General features: G+C 43.8%; 3 protein-coding genes across 4 annotated transcripts in view; 1 reads left to right on the top strand and 2 right to left on the bottom strand.

Annotated features, from left to right (window-relative positions):
• LOC147336447 (protein NLRC3-like) overlaps window positions 1–21,346 on the bottom strand; it is a 154,882-nt gene that overhangs the window by 23,523 nt on the left and 110,013 nt on the right. The gene's annotated exons all lie outside the window — the stretch shown is intronic.
• Window positions 1–21,346, top strand: part of LOC147336449 (uncharacterized) — a 137,123-nt gene that overhangs the window by 103,629 nt on the left and 12,148 nt on the right. The window lies entirely within an intron of this gene.
• On the bottom strand, window positions 4,629–21,230 carry LOC147336451 (protein NLRC3-like). The gene is made up of 6 exons (XM_086265221.1): window positions 21,098–21,230; window positions 20,915–21,013; window positions 20,669–20,767; window positions 19,804–19,905; window positions 6,541–6,776; window positions 4,629–6,424 (listed from the first exon to the last, which is right to left on the bottom strand). Exons 1-6 carry the CDS (start codon window positions 21,184–21,186, stop codon window positions 4,629–4,631), a joined length of 2,421 nt encoding a protein of 806 aa, XP_086121347.1. The 5' UTR covers window positions 21,187–21,230.

Below are 21,346 nucleotides of genomic sequence, written 5' to 3'. Positions count from 1 at the left end.
CCAAAGGATACCATTTCAGCTATGGATCGTACGTGTTGTGTTGTCGGTTGCAACGTTAGATCACACGATCGTGAAGGCAAGAAGCTGGATAACGGGCTCTCTTTTCATCGTTTTCCATCCTGGAGGCAACGTGAGGGATCCCATGTATCCGATATTACTAAACAAAGACGTCAGGCTTGGATTGCAGCGGTGAGACGAGCGGATATCGAGTTCTCTGCAATCCCCAGCTTTTTGTTGGTTTGCTCACGGCATTTTCTTTCCGGTGAGTTCTAAATTAATTCATATCACTCTTGAAAGGCTTTTAGTGTTATTTTCAATGTGCTGAGGTCATAGATAATGAGATAAAACATGCTAATGTGTGATGCTGCAGAACCACATCATGTCGACTGAGTAGCTTATGATTTGGCATTATTGCAGGCAAACCAACAGGAAGCCAACAGGAAGCAGCTTCAAACAAACACAACAAGAGAAAAAACTCTGAATGTTTCACATTAAAGTCGTACATTTCTCATAAAAACAGGACAAAGACTTGAAAAAGTCGTGTTTTTCCTTCCAGGAACCACAAGGCTTCACTTTTAAAGGTGAAGTGTGAAAGAAATGGACATATTTGAAGTCCAACACCTTTTTCCAGTCACATTATTAAAGCAGACAAACTACAAGCTCATTTTCATTCCAACAAGTCATCTTCTGACCTGGACTAACAACACTGGTCTCTATGTGCAGCTGGCTGTGAGACCAGTGCTCAGGGAGCGTCTACAAAGTGCAACACTGAAAGAACATCACACACTAGCTTTGTCCCAAAACGTCGGCTGCATCCTTCGGAGGACCCGGTATTCGCGGTCTACGTGGGCCGGGTCCTTCAAAGACCGAAAAGGCTGGAAGTGCGAGGCTGTGAAATGGGACAGTCTAGCCTTCAGATTTGCATCACCGTTGTGTCGGTGGAGTTAAATAAACTCGGCCGTCTGCTCCTTGCTATCTAAAATATAACAGGACACTGGCGTAAATTCTCGACCGTCTCACACTTCTGTTTAATCAGTTTCCTGTTTAACGTTTATTCAGCTGTGTGAAAATCCCGGAGGAACTTTGATCTCAGCCAAACCGATTTACTCCGGAACAAATAAAACACAGAAAAAAGGCAAACAATTACATTTTTAAGTTATCCGGGTGACTTATATATCGTGTTTCACCTGAGTAGCGAAAGAGCGGGGTCTGAAAACGATGAAGCCGGGCGTCCGCTGCTCTCGCCGGCTGGAGTGACCATTGAACCCCCCGGCTTGCTAGCGAGCGGGTGGGTAACAGACGTCTCCGAAAACGTCGGCACACTTTTGCAAATATGTGATGTCTTGATAAACCAAGCAGATATTTGAAGTTTACACAGCTACTTTCTCGCCTGAAAATATGTTAAAAGTTTATTTTGTGACCCAGAAAGATTAATAAGAGTAATTTGAAAACTTAGTAGCTGCCGCCATTGTTGGCAGCTGAAATTTGGCTGGGCCGCGCTATGAATTCTGGGATATGGTGGGCCACGAAGGACACACCCGACGAATCCTTCAAATTCGGGGAAATGAAGGACGCATTTGTCGGGCACATTTGAAGGAGTCGACAAATACGGACAGCCTTCATCGCCTGGCTGTGATGTAATCGGCCTTCAAATGCAGCCTCTGGAGGATGCAGCCGACGTTTTGGGACACAGCTACTAATTTGCTTCCATCATCCAACCTGAAGAGGAAACAGAGACGGCTCCCCTTCAAAGTAAAAGCTGCTCCTTTTGGACACAGTATCAGAGAAAGTCTACAGTATAACATAGAAAAGACAGAACAAAGTTTTGGTTGTTTTTAAATTGTGCAGAAATGAAACTACACTAAGCTCAATTATGTGACAGACATTTCATCCCATGTCAGTTTGGCCTCATCCTGGGCCGGATTATCCAGCACACACTCTGACCACAGGCCCAGGGGCCACGCACAGCTTGGCTCCATCCAAGAGACAGGAAACAAACCAACACAATAATAAAAGCACCATGTGATCTTCTTACATCTTCAAGACAAACATAGTAAAAACATGAGCATATTTGTTTCCTGATAAAATGATGTGACAGGTAGAACAGAGTAAAGTGGTGGTGTTACAGCCTTTCTCCCCTCTGCTGCCGAGGCTGTTAGTCTCTCCCAAACTCAGCTACAGGACTTCCAAATGAATGAAAGCAGCAGAAGTGGCTTTACAAATGAAAGAGGAAGAGGAGAAGAAGAGGAGAGGGAGGCCACCCTGACCATCACTCCAGCTGAAAACATCACACTTCCATTAAAGTTGGTGAGGAAATGTTGAGCAGGATGAGCTGCTGGCTAATCTGGAGGCTGTAGCAGCAGCTCACAGTCACAGTGGATTTCCACTCATGAAAAAGCTCTGGCTGCTTCATTTCTCATCTCATATCAGAGACTTTAATGCTTCACTGAAGCTGTACTGTGATGCTTCCATATCCCAGTGAGGCCTCCATAATGATTTCAGCTGTTCTGTACACACACTGTGTGCCCTGTATGGCTCAAAGTCTCTGCAGCCTGTTTTTATCTGCTATCATCAGATCTTCATCATCCTCATTCACATCCCTCACACACTCTACAGCCTCATCAGCACTGACTTCATCTTCACTGACTGATGGAGCACAACATGAACCTGTGGAGGCTGAAACACTGTCCTGTCAAACATCTCTCCGTCACCACTCCACTTCTGTCAGCCTTTAAATGAACCCTGCTCAAGTCTGTCACTTCTGTTTGGAGCCAAAAGGAAAAACTGTTGTTCAGTCGTTTGGAAAGACAACATTTCTGAAAGCACTCAAACTTCTTCACATTTGTCTTCAGACACATCCTGAACATTTAGGAACTAAAGAAAGTTTCAAACATCAAAGACCTGAAATATAGAAAAACAACAACAGCCGCAGTCAGTGAACTCACCTCAGAGTCTCCAGTCGACAGTTTGGACTCTCCAGTCCAGCACACAGAAGCTTCACTGCTGAATCCTGGAGGTTGTAGTTTCCACTCATGTCCAGCTCTGTCAGATGGGAGGGGTTGGACTTCAGAGCTGAGGCCACAACTTCACAGTGAGACTCTGAGAGTCGACACTGAGTCAGTCTGTGATGATAGAAAATATAAAATGTGTTATTATAAAAGCAGAAAATCTGCATTATAAACACAGACTGAATGTATATGAAGACAAAACAGAGTGAGGTCATAATCTGATGAATCTGCTCTTCACATCTGTGCTTCAGCTCCTCTTACTGTGTTTGACATGACACAACGATTGAGTCTCTCTCAGACCTGCAGACTTTTAATGAGAATCTTTGTTTGGCTTTAATCTGCAGATGAAGGAGGAAGATGGTGTCACATTTAGGCTTCCATAATGTCCACAGTCTGTCACTGAGATCTGATCCAGAGTCAGAGTGAAGACACACATTTGGACTGTTTCCTGTTTTGACTCCAGAACATTTTGAATGAGTTCAGCTCAGTGAAGAGTTCCAGCTGGAAAGATGATCTCTGTTTGCTACCTGCTGTCAGGTACGACTGTTCACGTCCACACGCAGGAAAAACCTGCTGACTGTTACCAAACGGAGCAGAAATCTCATCACTGGACAATAATGATGAATGAACTCAGAGCTGCTGATATCAGATCTGATTTCAGGGGAACTAAACACAGAAATGATTGGCTCATTTTAGCTTTCTGAGCCATTATCTGCTGCTGTGTCGCTAGTTGGCAGAAAATGATTTGTATTCCTGTTCAGGGCTTCAGTGTTTATGAGTCCAGATCCAGGTGACAGCAAGTCAAAATGATGTTACCTGTCTGTGTCCAGCAGCAGCCTGTATTCACTTTGAATATTGTTATAACCTGACATGGATCAGTTTGTCTTTGATTGGTTTGTAAATGTCACTGTTTCCATTGGACCTGAGTGACGTACAAAGACAGAGAGGGAGAGAAAGGAGAGAGAGGATGGAGACAGCAAAGAGAGAGCAAACACAAACAGGTGAGAGTGGACAGGTGACCAAGGTCAGCAACCAATCAGAGAGCTTCTGTTTGACCCACAGTCACTGATGATGACTGCACATAACCAAGCAGTGTGTTACTCTGATATCAAATATGGATCCTGCTCTTATAATAATGATCATCAGATGATATTATTGTGTTATTTTGTAGCTGAATACGATGTTTGTGTGATTATCAGTGAAAGAAGCAGTGAGGAGGATGGAGAGAGAGAGAGGACAGAGGGTGAAGTTAGAAACACTAAAAGGATTTTTCATGGATTTCATGGATGATTTGAGTGATTTCCAGCAGGACACTTAAACATGTCAGTGGACGTCCTAAAGAACATATTCACTGATATGAAACGTGTCATTGAACAGGATTAATATCAGTGGAAACATGGTGGAAACAGCTGTGACTGCATGGATGTGACACACTTCAAATCTGTTCTCCACTCTTGGATTTGGGATCCATGGAGCTGCTGCTGAGTCTGTACAATAAAGGAATGGTGTGGAAGGTTGCAGCGTACGGACACAAACACTTTGTGGTTACAATCTGATTTTATTTTCAACATTAAACTACTGACCTACACTGATCAATGATGTTAATGATCACATCTGGACTCACCGAGCCTTTCTGCAGTTCCTCACAGCTGGAATCAGTCTCTGTTGTCCCCGCTCTGATGTGTTGTACTTCTGCAGGTCCAACTCATCCAGAACCTCCTCTGACATCTGCAGCATGAAGGCCAGAGCTGAGCACTGGATCTCAGAGAGTTCCTTCTCTGATCTGTTCTCTGACTTCAGGAACTCTTGGATCTCCTGATGTACTGAGAGGTCGTTCATCTCCATCAGACAGTGGAAGATGTTGATGCTTCTGTCAGGAGAGATTTCATCACTGTTCATCTCCTTCAGGTTGTTGATGACTCTCTGGATGGTTCCTGGACTGATCTCTGTCTGACCCAGCAGACCTACTAAGAGTCTCTGGTTGGACTCCAGACAGAGGCCATGAAGGAAGCGAACAAACAGGTCCAGGTGGCCATTTTCACTCTGGAGGGATTTATACATGGCTCTGCTCAGGAAATCATCCAGAGAGGACTTGTTGTATTTTTTTCCCAAAAAGTTCTTCAGCACCTTTGTCTTCCTGTTGGTGTGACAGTGGAACATGTAGACAGCAGCCAGAAACTCCTGAATGCTCAGATGAACAAAGCAGTAGACTGGTTTCTGGAAGATCACACACTCTCTTTTGAAGATCTCTGTACAAACTCCTGAGTACACCGAGGCCTCTGTCACATCCAGACCACACTGCTCCAGGTCTTCTTGGTAGAACATGATGTTTCCTTTCTCCAGATGTTCAAACGCCAGCCTCCCCAGCTTCAGAAGAACTTTCCTATCAGCCTCCGTCAGCTCCTGTGGACTCGTCTCACGTCCCTCATGGTACTTGTTCTTCTTCCTCTTTGTCTGAACCAGCAGGAAGTGTGAGTACATGTCAGTCAGGGTCTTGGGCAGCTCTCCTCTCTGCTCTGTAGTCAACATGTGCTCCAGAACTGTAGCAGTGATCCAGCAGAAGACTGGGATACTACACATGATGTGGAGGCTCCTGGATGTCTTCATGTGGGAGATGATTCTGCTGGACAGCTCTTCATCACTGAATCTCCTCCTGAAGTACTCCTCCTTCTGGGCGTCAGTGAAGCCTCGTACTTCTGTTAGCCTGTCAACACATGTAGGAGGGATCTGATTGGCTGCTGCGGGTCGGGAAGTTATCCAGACGAGAGCCGAGGGAAGCAGATTCCCCTGGATGAGGTTTGTCAGCAGCTGGCTGACTGATGACTTCTGTGTGACATCAGACAGCAGCTTCCTGTTGGTGAAATCCAATGAAAGTCTGCTTTCATCCAGGCCGTCAAAGATGAACAAAAGCTGAGAGACAGCCAGCTTCTCTGCTGTGACCTTCTGTAATGTTGGATGGAAAACATGGAGCAGCTCCAGAAGACTGTACTGCTCATCTCTAATCAGGTTCAGCTCCCTGAATGAAAGCAGAACCACCACACTGACATGTTGGTTCTCCAAGCCCTCTGCCCAGTCCAGAGTGAACTTCTGCACTGAGAAGGTTTTTCCAACACCAGCCACGCCGTTGGTCAGAACCACTCTGATGGGTCTCTGTTGGTCAGGTAAGGCTTTAAAGATGTCCTGGCACCTGATTGGAGCGTCATGGAGGGCGTCCATCTTGGAAGCTGTCTCCAGCTGCCTCACCTCATGTTGGGTATGAACCTCTTCACTCTGTCCCTCTGTGATGTAGAGCTCAGTGTAGATCCTGTTGAGGAGGGTTCTACTTCCTGTTTCATCACTTCCTTCAGTCACACGTTCACATCTCCTCCTCAGACTGATCTTATGTTCATCTAAAACCTCCTGCAGACCAACATCTGCTGAAAGAAAGAAAAACAATGAGACTAAAGAGAAAGAAAACTCTTCAATGTCTGAACAACACAAGAAGTCCAGTTTTCAGAAATGAGTCCATCAGCAGACAGATGTTCAGTCTTACTTTGTACACAGCTGCTCTGACTGGCTGTCTGCAGTCCAGCTCTGCTTCTGGATCTTTCTCCACACTGGGGACAGGAGGAGTCTCCCGATGAAGCAGACTGGTCCCAGTATGAGGAGATGCACTGTCTGCAGAACCAGTGTCCACAGCTGGTAGAGACTGGATCCTTCAGGACATCCTGACACAAAGCACAGCAGGACAGCTGCTCCTCATCACAAACACCACTCCTCTTCCTCTCTCTGTGAACACATTTCTTTATCACTAAAACATTTACTGTCAGTGAAAAACATCCAGATGTGACCAAACTGCAGTTCCTCACAGTTCCTTTGATTTCATCAACACTAATGAGCTGCTCTTCCTGTCTGCCTGTCTCATTAAACACTGAGTGATGAATACAAACTCAACACTTCCTGCAGACTTCCTGACTTCACAATAAAAGCTTTCCATCAGAGAGACAGTTATGACTTTCACTGTTTTACAGCCACTGTGTGCAGATTATCTGGGTCAGTTCACTCTGAAGCAGCTTAGAAGTGTCCGTGTAGAGCCGTGGTCTGACACACAGAGACTTCTGATTTTCTCTATTTAAACAAACATGATGAAGATGAGCAGGTTTCTCTTCTAGTATAAACTCTGTGTCTCTGGCTCATGATGGCTTTTCAGGTTTTATGTTTTGCTCTCTCCTGCTAGCGTTTTGCCTGCCTGGGTGGAGCTTGTAATGGCCTCTCGCTCTTGGTCCACACAGCTATGATGATTACACCACCTGTTGCTGATTCACCTGGGCTTACCGGTAACCATTTAACGCTGCGGCATGGAGCAGTTCGTCGCTGGGACATTGACCCTCCTGTGTTCATGATCTCAGCTCCTTGCTAAGAAATCTCTCTCTTAATTCACCAGTTGGGTTAACTTTGTGTATACTTTGAGTAAATATTTCCCCGGACCTGGTTACAGACGCTTACCTGTGATTCCTGTGTGTGGCTGTGTGAGTGGAGAGCAGGACAAGAGTGACTGAAGAGGAGTGAGTGTGGACTCCCTTCCCTCTTTTCCCTGGAGCCCTGGACCCCCTCCCCAACTCACTGTACATATATAGAGCACTGTGGTTCACCCCTTTGGTAAATAAACTGTCACCTTTTTGTTTGTCAGAACTCAGTCTGTGCTTGAGTTCCTCTGTTAGCCATGACATTTTGTTGGTTCTCTGTCTTCAGGTCCCTGTAAGTGTTTGATCTAAAACATTATATTTATTCTGCTTTGATTGTTTTGTGTGCTGAGGGACATTGTTGCACGATCCACTTTTTCTTATCACTCAAATATCCTGATACTTTCAGAAAGTTGGAGAGCTCTCCTGGCTTGCTTAGTCTTTGCTCTGTACTGCAGTACTTGCATTGGTTTCACTGGACAAGTCTGCATGTGAATCTACAACTGATCTGACATTGTGGCACAAACACAGTAAACAAACACTACGAGCACCTTGTTTCATGTGCAGTGGCTTTCTTCTCATTCTGTTACTGAACACTGTATGAAAAGCCTCTCACTGCCAGCATCCTTCCAGCCCCACGACAACAAGACCAACTCACATCTTCACAACACCAAGTGTAAATACTGTTAAAATGTTAAGTTACATAATTTCATGAATATATATAGTTTGCGTTGAAATGTCTCTATTTGAAATGTACATGTGTAAGGTGAGAGCTAGTGTCTCGTGAGAATACCCTTAACGAGAGCACACGAGACTTTTCATGGACTGCGAGGGAGCAGATGTCTCTCATGAAGCGATTTAAGCTAAAAGTTTACTAAAAGAAAGGGCAATACAAGGACTTAAGGACCTCTTTTCAGGACAAGCAGCCAACGAGGTATTTGTCATTTGAGAAATGTTTTTTATTTGTGTTTGGACTTAATATGTTTACTGTAAAGTTGCTAATTGTTTGTACTGTTCGCTCGTGACCAGTTCTCACGGCGTAATGGCGTATTGGCGTAATGGCGTATCGGCGTACTGGTGATGGTGAAGCTGAGGAGAGAAGGCCCAAGTAATAAACGCCCGTTTCAAAGAACCGACCTGTGTCTGTGTTGTCGTGAAGAGAGCTACAGTGAGAACTCGCCTGCTCAACACGGGTAGGAGAGGACAGGATCGCCGCGGATGACGAAACGACGCGGATCCGGTGCATCACGTCAGATAAGCAGAGTGCATAACGCATATCGGCACAGCATTAACAAGCAACGGTGGTTAGACTGAGTTAAAGCGCTAATTTTCACGTTTAAGATCAGGAGAAGCTCTACCACAAAGTGAAGTTAAGGTGGTGTGAGAGGTGGTTAAATGTGAAAATTGCAACTAAGGGACTCATCTGTTATTCTTGCTTGCTTAATGTAGAGATTAATCCAATGTGTTTGCATTTATAGTTGTTGTACATCACAAGGTTTATAGAACAAACAAGTAAATATTTAACAAGCTCACAGGTTATGAGTAATTTTGAGTTATACAAAATCTGCTGAGTTTAAAGGGCACCTTATGTGAATTTTAAAGGGGTACTATACTGATGTGAAAACTTGAAAACCTTTAGTAATGTAAATGATAAGGATTTAAGGTATTTCTAAGTACATTTACACTGTTATTGTATATTTGTGATAAGGTGATTTTTGTTGTTCTTGTCTGTTTGAAACTTAAGTTCAGTATTGAAGTCAACAGTGTGTTGGAAGACTCATACATACATTTATGAACCTTAATTCAAATTAAGTTTATTGCAACTTTCACTTACACATAGTCCAGAAGAAATCTAGTTGAAGTTTAATAGGTGCACAATCACACTGCTATAATCTCAACATGTCTAACATAAGCAGAGAGACCTGCCATAAAGATGCTGAACAATCCGCTCAAGCTGAAGCTACTGTCACTGAATCTGCAGCAGAACTAGAGGGGCTTCGAAGAAGTGAGAGGGCGCGTACCCTAACAGAAAGGGGAAGAGCATACCAAGATGAGAGACTGAAGCACATTCAACGCAAATACAAAATCATCTATGAGAAGTGGAGGTGTCATGCACGAATAGGCAAAGAGTTATTAAGTGGTGATGCTTCTAAGGATGAGTTAACTGAGCTTATTGAGAACATCAAAAGCACCTGTTCTGATGTAAAGGTGGTTTATGAGGAGCTGCGTCAAGCGCAAACCCCTGAACCAGACCTGCGGCGCAGGGTTGATACATGCATGTCATTCTCAGAATTTATCATTCAAAGAGCAGAGAGACAGCTTAAAGGTCATGAAGCAGATAAAGATGAAGAGTCTTGGCCTGATGCTGGATCTGTTCTAGGCTCAACAGGTTCTGTTTCTAGACCACTGTCTCGTCAAGGATGTAGTTCTACCCACTCTAGCAGCCACTCTGTCAAAAGAATAGAGGCTGTAGCTGAAGCTGCTGCAACTCAGGAAGTCTTGGCAGTGTTGGAGGAGCAAGAAAGGGAAGAAACAGAACTTCAAATGTTAGAGGCTGAGAACCTAGCCAGACAGCAAGCAATCCAAGATAAACGTAGAAAACTTGCACGCCTAGAAGAAGTAAAGAAGCTAAATGCTGCTAGAGCTCGAGTGAGGGTCTATGATGAAGCTGAAGAAAACATAGAAGCAACTGATTTGTCGTATGGTAGTGAAGTACTGCCAGAGCTTAGAGTCGCTGACTCTACAGTACTTCCAGTCACAACCCATTCTCTCAATGCATCAAGTCCCCCATTTATTCCTCAATCCCTAGCAGTCACAAGTCAAGCTCCTTGTCCACAACAGCTACCTCAGTCTCCTCCAGCCTCAGTGTTGAGGCCTCAAGAGCAGAATAGCTTAGATCTGGTCAATGCACTAGTAGAAGCTATGAGTGCAAACCGGCTCCCAACACCAGAGCCTGGGGTGTTTACAGGAGATCCCTTGAAGTTCAAAGACTGGCAACTGTCCTTTGAAACATTAATAGAAAGGAAGAACATCCCAAAGAATGAAAAACTGTATTACCTAAGAAAGTACTTAGGTGGCACAGCAAAGAAGGCCGTGGAAGGATTTCTTCTATTGGGCACAGAAGCAGCATATGACTCAGCCTGGAAGCTTTTAGAGAAACGTTTCGGAGACCCATTCCTAATTGGGAAGTCACTCAGAGACAAGCTGCATGCATGGCCAAAGATAGGTTCTAAGGATGCTTGCGAGCTAAGAGAATTTGCAGACTTTCTCAAGAGCTGTGAGGCTGCCATGTCTCATGTCAAGATGCTGGAGGTCTTGAATGACTGCGTTGAGAGTCAGAGGATTCTGCTGAAATTGCCAGATTGGTTGGTTTCCAGCTGGAATCGCAAAGTGATGGAAGTCAGACAAGTGAAAGCTGAGTACCCACCATTCAAGGTGTTTGTTGACTTCCTATCAAAGGAAGCAGATCTTGCTTGCGATCCAATTTCCTCAATACAAGCACTTAAGAGTGTTGAAAGCGAGAAACCAAGGCATCTACGAAGCCAAATAGTTCAAGCAAAGACTCTGACCACAACTACAACACAGAGCAGTATTACATCATGTGTTTTCTGCAAAAGGACAGGACACATCCTAGACAAATGCCGAAGTTTCACAGAAAAGACAGTTCAGGATCGTGTTAAGTTTGTACACACAGAGAAGCTTTGCTTTGGATGTTTGAAGACCGGTCATCACTCAAGAAAATGTGATAACAAAAGCACGTGTGAGAAATGCCAAAAGAGACACCCAACATGTTTGCATGACGATAAGTTCAAGGAACGTCAAAGGCCAATCCACCTAAATGCAAGTGAAATTTCAAAGGACAAGGCAGACACCACAGAAAGGACCGCAACAGCCACTTCCAACAGAGTTATTCAAGAGGGTCTAAGCACACGAACATCTTCTATCTTGCCAGTCTGGGTGTCATCTATTAAGCAGCCAGATCAAGAACTGCTAGTTTATGCACTCTTAGACACACAGAGTGATACCACCTTCATACTAGATGAAGTAGCTCAAGGCCTGAACACAAACAGAGAGAATGTCAGTCTGCGACTGTCCACAATGTCTGCCAAGTCGACAGTTATTCCATGTCAGAAAATGACAGGTCTACAAGTGAGAGGATACAACTCAGAGAAAAGGATTCCACTACCACCTGTTTTCACAAGAGAATTTATTCCAGTAAACAGGCTGCACATTCCTACCTCTGAAACAGCTCTAAAATGGCCACATCTAGAGCAACTGTCAGAAAGGATTCCACCACAGTTGGATTGCGAAGTAGGCCTTCTTATAGGCTACAACTGTCAACGAGCCCTCCTCCCAAGAGAGATCCTGTCTGGTGACGAAAATCATCCATATGCGCAGCGGACTGATCTGGGCTGGAGCATTGTTGGTTGCTCACATTCAGCAAGCGACAACAGCGATCCAATAGGATTCAGTCATAGAATCATAGTACAACAAGTGACACCAACTGTGCATCCATCAGTTCAGCTAAAGAAGGAAGTGCACTTTGCGTGCAGGACTCAAGTCAAAGAGATCAACCCACTTGACATAATTAAGACTTTTGAATCAGATTTCACAGATCACTCAACAGATGATAATCCAGTTTCTCAGGAGGACCTCCTCTTTCTGTCTAAAGTGAAAGCTGGAATAAGACAGAAGGAAGATGGCCACTATGAACTTCCGCTTCCTTTCAAGACAGACAAACCTAATCTTCCAGACAATAAACAGTGTGCAGTTCACAGGCTCAGCTCATTAGAGCGTCGACTGAGGAGAAATGAACAATATTACACGGACTATGTCAATTTCATGAATGAAATCATAAGTAGAAGAGATGCTGAGAAGGTGCCACAGTCTGAATTAGACAACCAGCCAGCATGGTACATACCGCACCATGGTGTCTATCATCCCCACAAGCCCGGGAAGATCCGTGTGGTTTTCGATTGTTCGGCACGCTACCAAGAAACCTCTCTAAATGACCATCTCTTGACAGGTCCAGACCTGACTAACACATTAGTTGGTGTGTTGTGTCGATTTAGAAAGGGTCCTATAGCCATAATGTGCGACATCGAAAAAATGTTTCACCAGTTCCACGTTGCAAGGGAACATCAAGATTATCTCAGGTTCCTCTGGTGGGATGGAGGTGATTTGGATTCTGAACCCTCAGTGTACAGGATGAAGGTACACCTCTTTGGGGCAGCTTCATCCCCCGGTTGCTCCAACTTTGGACTGAAATACCTAGCTTCACAAGGCCAAGGCAAGTTCAGCAAAGAAGCCATTAAGTTCATCCAAAGAAGCTTCTATGTAGATGATGGCCTGACAAGTGTAAGGTCGACTGCTGAAGCTATACGCCTGGTAAAGGAATCAAGAGCTCTGTGCAAAACAGGAAATCTACGGCTACATAAGTTTGTATCCAACGATGAGAGTGTGATTGCAACAATTCCACCACAAGAATATGTTCAGACCAAAGATCTAAACATGGCTCTAGGAGAACTTCATATCGAGCGAGCACTTGGAGTTCAGTGGTGTGTTGAGGCGGATGAATTTCAGTTCAGGGTGGTGGTAAAAGAAAACCCACTGACAAGGAGAGGCGTTCTCTCAACTGTTGCCTCAGTCTATGATCCACTAGGTTTCGTGGCTCCATTCCTACTTATCGGCAAACAGATTCTTCAAACACTGTGTAGAGACAAGGTAAGCTGGGACGAACCTCTCCCCGAGCACATCCAGCCACAATGGGAGTCATGGCTCAAAGATCTGCCTCATTTGGCAGTTCTAAAGATTCCAAGAAGCTACCTTCCATCAAACTTTGGTGAAGTCTCACTATATGAGCTTCACAACTTTTCTGATGCAAGCTTCAAAGGGTATGGTGCATGCTCATACCTTAGAGCGGTGAGTGAAACAGGACAGATAAGTTGTTCACTTGTCTTGGGGAAAGCAAGAGTAGCCCCTACCAAACTAACAACCATCCCAAGGCTTGAGTTATCTTCAGCTGTGACCTCAGTCTGCATTGGTGATATCATTAGAGGCGAGCTGGAGATTGAAAATGTGCAAGAGTATTACTGGACTGACTCAAAGGTGGTCCTTGGCTATGTGAACAATGATGCTAAAAGGTTCCAAACATTCGTGGCCAACCGCATCCAGCGAATAAGATCTAGCACAAAACCTGAACAATGGCGACATGTCAACTCTGAAAACAACCCAGCTGATGGAGCCTCAAGAGGATTGACTGCAGTTCAAATGAAAGAATCTAGCTGGCTGAAAGGACCCAACTTCCTTTGGCAGCAAAATCTCCCACATGAAGTGGGAATGGTGGGAGAAGTTGAGGCTACTGATCCTGAACTTCGGAGAGCACATGTTCATGCAGTTAAAGCAAGAGAACAGAATCCAATGGTAAACCGTTTAACTAAATTTTCTGACTGGTCCAGAGTGGTGAGAGCCATTGCCAGGCTCAAGAGATTTGTCAGAGAGTTTAAGGGATTTCAGTCGAGAACTAATGAGTCGACTAATCTTGAAGAACGAAGAGAAGCAGAGATCTTCATCATCAAACTCGTACAAGAAGACGCTTTCGCTGAAGACATAAAGAAAATAAGAGGCAAGAAGGAACACACTTTGAGCAGGCACAACAGGCTACGCCAGCTGAATGCTTTCCTGGACGAAACCAATGTTCTTAGGGTGGGAGGACGGCTGTCTCAGTCAGCCTTACACCATGATGTAAAGCATCCTGCGATTCTTCCGAAAAAATCTCATGTGTCAGCTCTGCTGGTCAAACATCATCATGAGCTTATACACCATCAAGGAAGGGGCATGACCATGAACGAGTTGCGCGCAAGCGGAATATGGGTCCTAGGATGTGGAAGTGTGGTCTCCTCACACATTTACAAGTGTGTAAAATGTAGACGATACAGAAGAACAACTGAGGTTCAACAAATGGCAAATCTACCAGGAGAGAGAATTGAGACATCTCCCCCCTTTACTTATTGTGGGCTTTATTGTTTTGGCCCTTTTATTGTGAAGGAAGGAAGGAGAGAGTTGAAACGATACGGATTGTTATTCACCTGCCTATGTTCTAGAGCAGTTCACATAGAAACCCTTGACGATTTGACAACAGACGCATTCATGAATGCACTTCGATCATTCATAGCTATTCGAGGACCCGTGCGCCAGCTAAGATGTGATAGAGGCACAAACTTTGTTGGTGCTAGAAAGGAGCTTTCTGAATTGCTTGAAGGAATGGATCAAGACCGTACAAGGGCGCTTGGTTGTGAATTTGTGCTGAATGTCCCATCAGCTAGTCATATGGGAGGAGTTTGGGAACGCCAGATTCGAACAATCCGAAGCATCCTGATAGCTATGCTCGACAAGTCCGCCAGCAGACTTGACACCACAACTCTAAGAACGTTTCTGTATGAAACAATGACCATAATCAACAGCAGGCCACTAAGTGTCGAGCATCTTCACGATCCTACTGGTCCGGAACCCCTCACTCCCAACCACATTCTAACCATGAAATCATCTGTAATTCTGCCACCCCCTGGACAATTCTGCAAAGAAGATCTCTATCTGCACAAAAGGTGGAGAAGAGTGCAGTTTTTGGCCAATGAATTTTGGCAACGATGGAAACGAGAATACCTGCTAAACCTCCAACAACGACAGAAATGGCAGAAGCTGTCACGAAACTTGCAACCAGATGACATTGTAATATTAAAGGATGACAGTGCACCAAGAAACCAGTGGAAGCTTGCAAGGGTTGTGGAAGCCCTGCCCAGCGCAGATGGCAAGGTGCGAAAGCTAAAGCTTCTGCTCAGTGACACTACTTTTGATAAGGGAAAACCAATCACTAAATCAGTTTTCCTTGAGAGGCCTGTTCACAAAGTAGTTACATTACTTGAGGCCACCTAAAACACACGTAAAGCTAAATGACCTACACTTAAATGTACACTCACACATCACTTCCTTATAATTTTCATTGAGGAAAATCTCTCATTTTAAGTCAATGAGTGATTTTGGTGGGAGTGTAAATACTGTTAAAATGTTAAGTTACATAATTTCATGAATATATATAGTTTGCGTTGAAATGTCTTTATTTGAAATGTACATGTGTAAGGTGAGAGCTAGTGTCTCGTGAGAATACCCTTAACGAGAGCACACGAGACTTTTCATGGACTGCGAGGGAGCAGATGTCTCTCATGAAGCGATTTAAGCTAAAAGTTTACTAAAAGAAAGGGCAATACAAGGACTTAAGGACCTCTTTTCAGGACAAGCAGCCAACGAGGTATTTGTCATTTGAGAAATGTTTTTTATTTGTGTTTGGACTTAATATGTGTACTGTAAAGTTGCTAATTGTTTGTACTGTTCGCTCGTGACCAGTTCTCACGGCGTAATGGCGTATTGGCGTAATGGCGTATCGGCGTACTGGTGATGGTGAAGCTGAGGAGAGAAGGCCCAAGTAATAAACGCCCGTTTCAAAGAACCGACCTGTGTCTGTGTTGTCGTGAAGAGAGCTACACCAAGAATTTTTCCCCTTTTCTTTGGAGAAACTGAGAAGCCAACAGGATTGTAGCTCAAACTTGCCCACAGTCCTGCTTCATCACTGCTCACTCCTACCTGTGTTGGTGCTCAGTGGACAGTCATTAGGGTTGCCAACTCCCTGAAAAATAAATAAGGGACACCTCGTGGCCAGGGCCGGGCAACCTAGTTGTCTTCACCCTTCCCAGTGTGGTGAATTTTTTAGCTCTTTTTTGTGTGTGTGAAATTATTTTTTAACCATTTGACTTGAATTTGATTTAAGCAGATGCATATTCTTTGTGATATGACCATATGGGAAACAAATGATCATTTAGCCATTTATTTTTAGCTCAAAATGACAACATTAACACAGTAAAACAGGTCTCTTTCTTAAACAGAAGCCTGTCATGCTTAACTTTTGAGAATAAAAGTAAATCTTTCTTTAAAAGAACTCTGTCCTGCTTAACTTAAAATTATATAAATTAATAGAAAGCAATAGAACGAAAAATATTCTTGTAACAGTGCACATATAGTGCATTTAGTGCAATTGGCTTCAGCTGAGGTATTATTTCAGCTTTTCTAATGCTAATCAGCTGCTCCTGTTTGTAAACCCTCTTGTTCCCATGATTACGCATCATAACTCATCATCATTATTCATCTATGTATTACTTTTATGTATTAGTCATCTATTTGTTGTAATCATCTATCCTTGCAGTTGTTTATTACACAAAATAAATTATATTATCACACTTCTGGCCACATAGCGCTGATATTCACTGCACATGCCCATATTAACCTTAACCAGAGGGTTTAAAAAACAAACCAGTGTTTACATACCATATCTGTTTCTGCCGTGGCCTGGTGGACAACAAATTGGTTAAGGGTTCCCCGAGCTTTCACGCCCCTCATGTTCTTCATGTGCCCACCATTAGAAGCATGCCTATGGAAAAAGTGCGCCGGCACACAGTGCAGTGCGCTTTATATGTGTTATCGTGCACTTTTCCAGCCAGGTGTTTTCCTTTTCCCATTCCTCCCTGTACTTTTGCAGCCTTTTTTTCTTTCTCTGAGCGAACAAACATTGCTGCTCTGATGCTGGGCTCACACTGTGCGATTTTTGGCCCATTTTGAGATGATTTTTGAGTCATGCGACCGATTTGGCGATCGGCCCAATTTTGGCCTTCATCGTGCATCGTGTAGTATACGTGGGGTAACGAGAAGCGATTAACACCTCACGACCAGCTCCCGATCATCAATCGCTCGTGAGCGTGTCACCACAGCCGTTCAAACTGCTCACGCGCAAACACGTAAACGTTGGTGAAAAAGACGGAGCAGCACGGCTGTGCAGCGTGTGATCTGGACACAAGCGATGGAGGCACAACTTGTAGAACTTTGGAAAGCTCATCCGAGCCTTTTCGATGTGGCCCCACAAAATTATCACGACCACAACAACCGTGAAAATAGTTGGATTTACATTGCTGCTCAATCACAGCTGCCTGATCAATGTTTTTCATTAGCAATTTAGCAAAGTTGATGGTGGTGGTGTGTCTGTGTGAGAGAAAGACAGAGAGAGAGAGCGACAGATTTTCTGTTATAACCTTCATTTTATGGAGGCACAGTGTGAGCACTCAGGTCGCATCAGCGCATCGGGCGGTATAGTGTGAGACCTGCATCGTGACCTACCAACTGCGAGTCAATCGTGCAGTTTGAGCAGGAGCTGAATAACGTGACTGAAAAAATCGCACAGTGTCTGCCCAGCATTAGGTGTACTGTCGTCCGACACTTGCACCGCAGTGTCGGCGTTTGTTTCCCTGTTGGCCATGCTTCTTGTTGTGGTCATCTGTTGTCTTCCGGTATTTTCTCCGCAAGCGACCTTTCCTCGACCAATGAGATGAGCGGTAATCTGAATTGTCATAAGTGTGCTGTCAGCTCATTGGTCACAAAGCAGGAGAGGGGCTGGGAATTATGTTTTCAAACAAAGCGTTAATTCCATAAACATTTATAGACCACTTTTGATTCTCACTGTATTACGGGACAAAGTGCGTCCCTTATTAGCTCAATACGGGACAAAGTGCGTCCCTTATTAGCTCAATACGGGACGTGTGCTTTTGTTTCTAAATACGGGACGATTCCGTTTTTTAAGGGACGGTTGGCAACCCTAACAGTCATAGCCTGCTGCTAGCATGAATGCTAAACGTACTGCTGTGGATGATCAGCAGAAAAACATGTGGTCAGTTTGACTGTTTGCTGTATTTAAAGTGTTTTTCTCAGTTCGTCTGTATTCAAAGTGCATTCGGGGCTTTAGCTGACAGCTCTTTGTGCTAACAAACTAAACTCTCTTAGTTTAAGCCAACAGACTTTACCAAACACAAAGCCTGCTGCTGCCTCCATGGGTTAGCTTGTGTGACTGGTGTTTACACCAATGAAATCTAAATCACACTAATGTGTCCTCCAAGGTGTTTGGTGGGAGCACTGAGTGAAACATAAGAGCTCTGGTTAAGCCTCATCAGCTGGATAGGCTGTCCACCCTAGTCCAGGCTTTAACTCAAATCTCTGATTGGCTTTCTAACAGCTACCTTGTTAGAACAAGACAGAGACCATGATCATAGCTCCTCCTGATCTATATTCTAAAATCAGTCAAGTTGTTGCCCCTTTCTGTTCTTCTGCTGAGCCAAATATTCGAAATCTTGGAATAATATTTGACTCTTCTTTGGGCCTTGACTCACATGTAAAGTCTCTGTCTCGTTCCTGTTTCTTTCATTTAAGGAATATTTCTAAACTGCGACATATGGTCTCCTTAGCTGAACTGGAAAAAATTGTCCATGGATTTGTGTCATTGCGTTTAGATTATTGTAATTCCCTGTTTACCAGCTTGGATAAATCATCTCTTTCTCGCCTCCAAGCTGTACAAAACGCAGCAGCCAGACTACTAACTCGCTCTACCCAGCGAGCTCACATCACTCCTATTTTATGTTCTTTACATTGGCTCCCAATAGATTTTAGAATTCTTTTTAAATGATTGTTTTAACGTACAGAGCACTAAATGGCCCCAGATTATTTATCCAAGCTTCTCACTAAATACACTGCTGCTCGCTGTCTCCGCTCACAGACTCAGAGTTTGTTGGTTGCTCCCAGAACACGTCTGAAGACGAAAGGGGGCGGAGCCTTTCAGTCTGTGGCACCAAGGCTGTGGAACAATCTACCTCTACAACTACGTTTGGTTGACTCTGTGGGATCCTTTAAAAAACAGTTAAAAACTTTACTGTTTAAACAAGCTTTCTGTTGACCAATGCTGTTTACATTGTTATATTTTTAATTCACATTTAAACTCTATATTGTGTATATTGTGCATTTTGCTATTTATCATACTGTGCAGCACTTTGTGACTACCTCTCTATGAAAAGCGCTTAATAAATAAACTTTACTTACTTACTTACTAAAATAACAAACAGGGCTGTGAGAGCAACTGAAGTGATAAAAATACTGTTTAAAGATAAAAAACACTTTGATGTTCTCTCGTCACCTAACAAAGTCCAAACCCTGTGAACTATTTTAGCTTTAATAACTGTGGATTCAGGTATCCTGAACCCATCTTTGGACATTTGTAATTAAATATTTTAAAACTCCATCAGAGACTCCTGATGTGGCTGTTTGGAGAAGGAAAAGAGGGACAAAGTGGAGCGTCGAGCTGAGGCTTCATTCACTGCAAACCTACAGTTGTGTTTCCTTATTTCTGCTGTTTGCATGTTCACAGCTGAAATAAAGCTGCCTCTTTGGGAAAACACAAACATGTAAAGGAGTCATCACAGGTCTCTGACCTCATTGGTCCAGGTTCAGCACTGAAGTTTGGAGGTTGACCTTTGGACCCATCACTCCTCACAGACGGACAGCTGGATCCTGCAGACTGTGACCTCTGACCTCTGCAGACACAAACATGTTTTATTCAATGATCAATTCTCTGATAAAGTGATTGAAGCAGCTGTGATCACACAGACTGCAGATAATGCAGCTGTTTCCTGTCAGTAACAGTCCTCTTAGATTAGAGTTCAGCTTTTTACAGGAAAACAAATGTCCCTGAATGCAACAGTGAGACACAGTCTGCCTGTGTGGCTGTGATAGCTGCCGTTAGGAGCGCTCATGTGTTTGCAGTTAGACGAGGAGATGTTACCATCATGGACACGTTAACAAATCCTGCAGCATCACGTGGCACAAACACTTTGTGTTCCTGTCATCTGCAAGCAACAGGAAGTTCATTAATAAAGGCGGGATGGAGACGCGACTGTGATGGTTCTCCTTCATCCAGCTGTTACACACATCTGGGCTCACACGACGAGCCTTTGTCTAATACAGCAGCTGCTCTCTGAACACTTTTCTGAAGAGGAGCTGCACAAACCTTTGTTTGCTTTCTAGAGCAGCGTATCAAAGTCAAACTACCCACTGCTAGCAGCTGTTTCTATCATAGTTTAGGATCCAGATGTGTGAGGTCTAAATTTACACCTCTGATTAAAATACATAGTTAAAAACAGCCAATTGAGTCCAAATGTGTCTTAAACCAGATAAACTGACAGTTACAGCTGAGCCTGTGTGTCCTTGGAGACACTGCTCTGCTACAGAGATGCATTTTAGAAACCAGGAAACATCAAAATCATTTAAATCAGAGAGTTCTTGTTACTAACAGCTCACCTCTCTGCAGCAGACACAGGCTGGGATTTAAAACCAATGAATCGATGATTGGACCAGTCACTCTTTAAGGACACAGAGCTGGATGGTTTCTCATTGACGCTAAAAATATGTGAACATGTGTCACATCCAATGTGACCAATACATTACATAAAAAGTATAAACTATGTAAATAGTATATTATTTAAATCGTTAAATAGTAAAAAGCTGATTAAAATTTCAAACATTTTAATACTGACATGAACTTACTTTTTGTCAGATGACTTTTTTTGCCCTAAATTACGAAAGAAATGCTTCACCCGTTTGCTCTTAGAGGACACACTTCTGGGTGGAGGTCCAGGCGGGTTCCTGTGAATAATGATGCAGCAGTGATGTGAGTGCTGAGCTGTGACATGGAGAAGAGTCATGGACAGTTAGAGATGGTCATCTCACCTCTGAGCTTTGGTCTGGCTCTCATGTTCCCCACACAGAGTGCTTTTAGAGGGAGGGACTCCCTCCTCTCTGTCCTCACACTGATCCATGCTGCTCAATTCACATCAGCTCACACACACTTTCTACCTTCACCTGCAGAGGAAACACAAATCATTCATGTGCACATCAACTGAGAGCTGCAGAGGTCGTGTCTGATGTGTTGGACTAACATCCATCTGAGACGCAGCTTTCATCAGTTCACTACAAAAA

This window comes from Aulonocara sp. 'chitande type north' Nkhata Bay, linkage group LG3, assembly GCF_057382095.1.
Source record: "Aulonocara sp. 'chitande type north' Nkhata Bay isolate Kocher_YH1m ecotype deep benthic linkage group LG3, A_spYH_male_GT1.1, whole genome shotgun sequence".
Lineage (NCBI taxonomy): Eukaryota > Metazoa > Chordata > Actinopteri > Cichliformes > Cichlidae > Aulonocara > Aulonocara sp. 'chitande type north' Nkhata Bay.
This window is presented reverse-complemented; position numbering and strand designations above follow the sequence as displayed.

Bases quoted from the DNA above. Each gene is read 5' to 3' on its own strand.
- LOC147336451 (XM_086265221.1), bottom strand. From the start codon at position 21,186: ATGGATCAGTGTGAGGACAGAGAGGAGGGAGTCCCTCCCTCTAAAAGC. The intron at 21,014-21,097 runs GTGAGATGACCA...CATTATTCACAG, and splicing joins AGCCAGACCAAAGCTCAGAG to GAACCCGCCTGGACCTCCAC. The intron at 6,777-19,803 runs GTCAGAGACCTG...ATGTGTTCACAG, and splicing joins GCTGAACCTGGACCAATGAG to AGAGAGGAAGAGGAGTGGTG.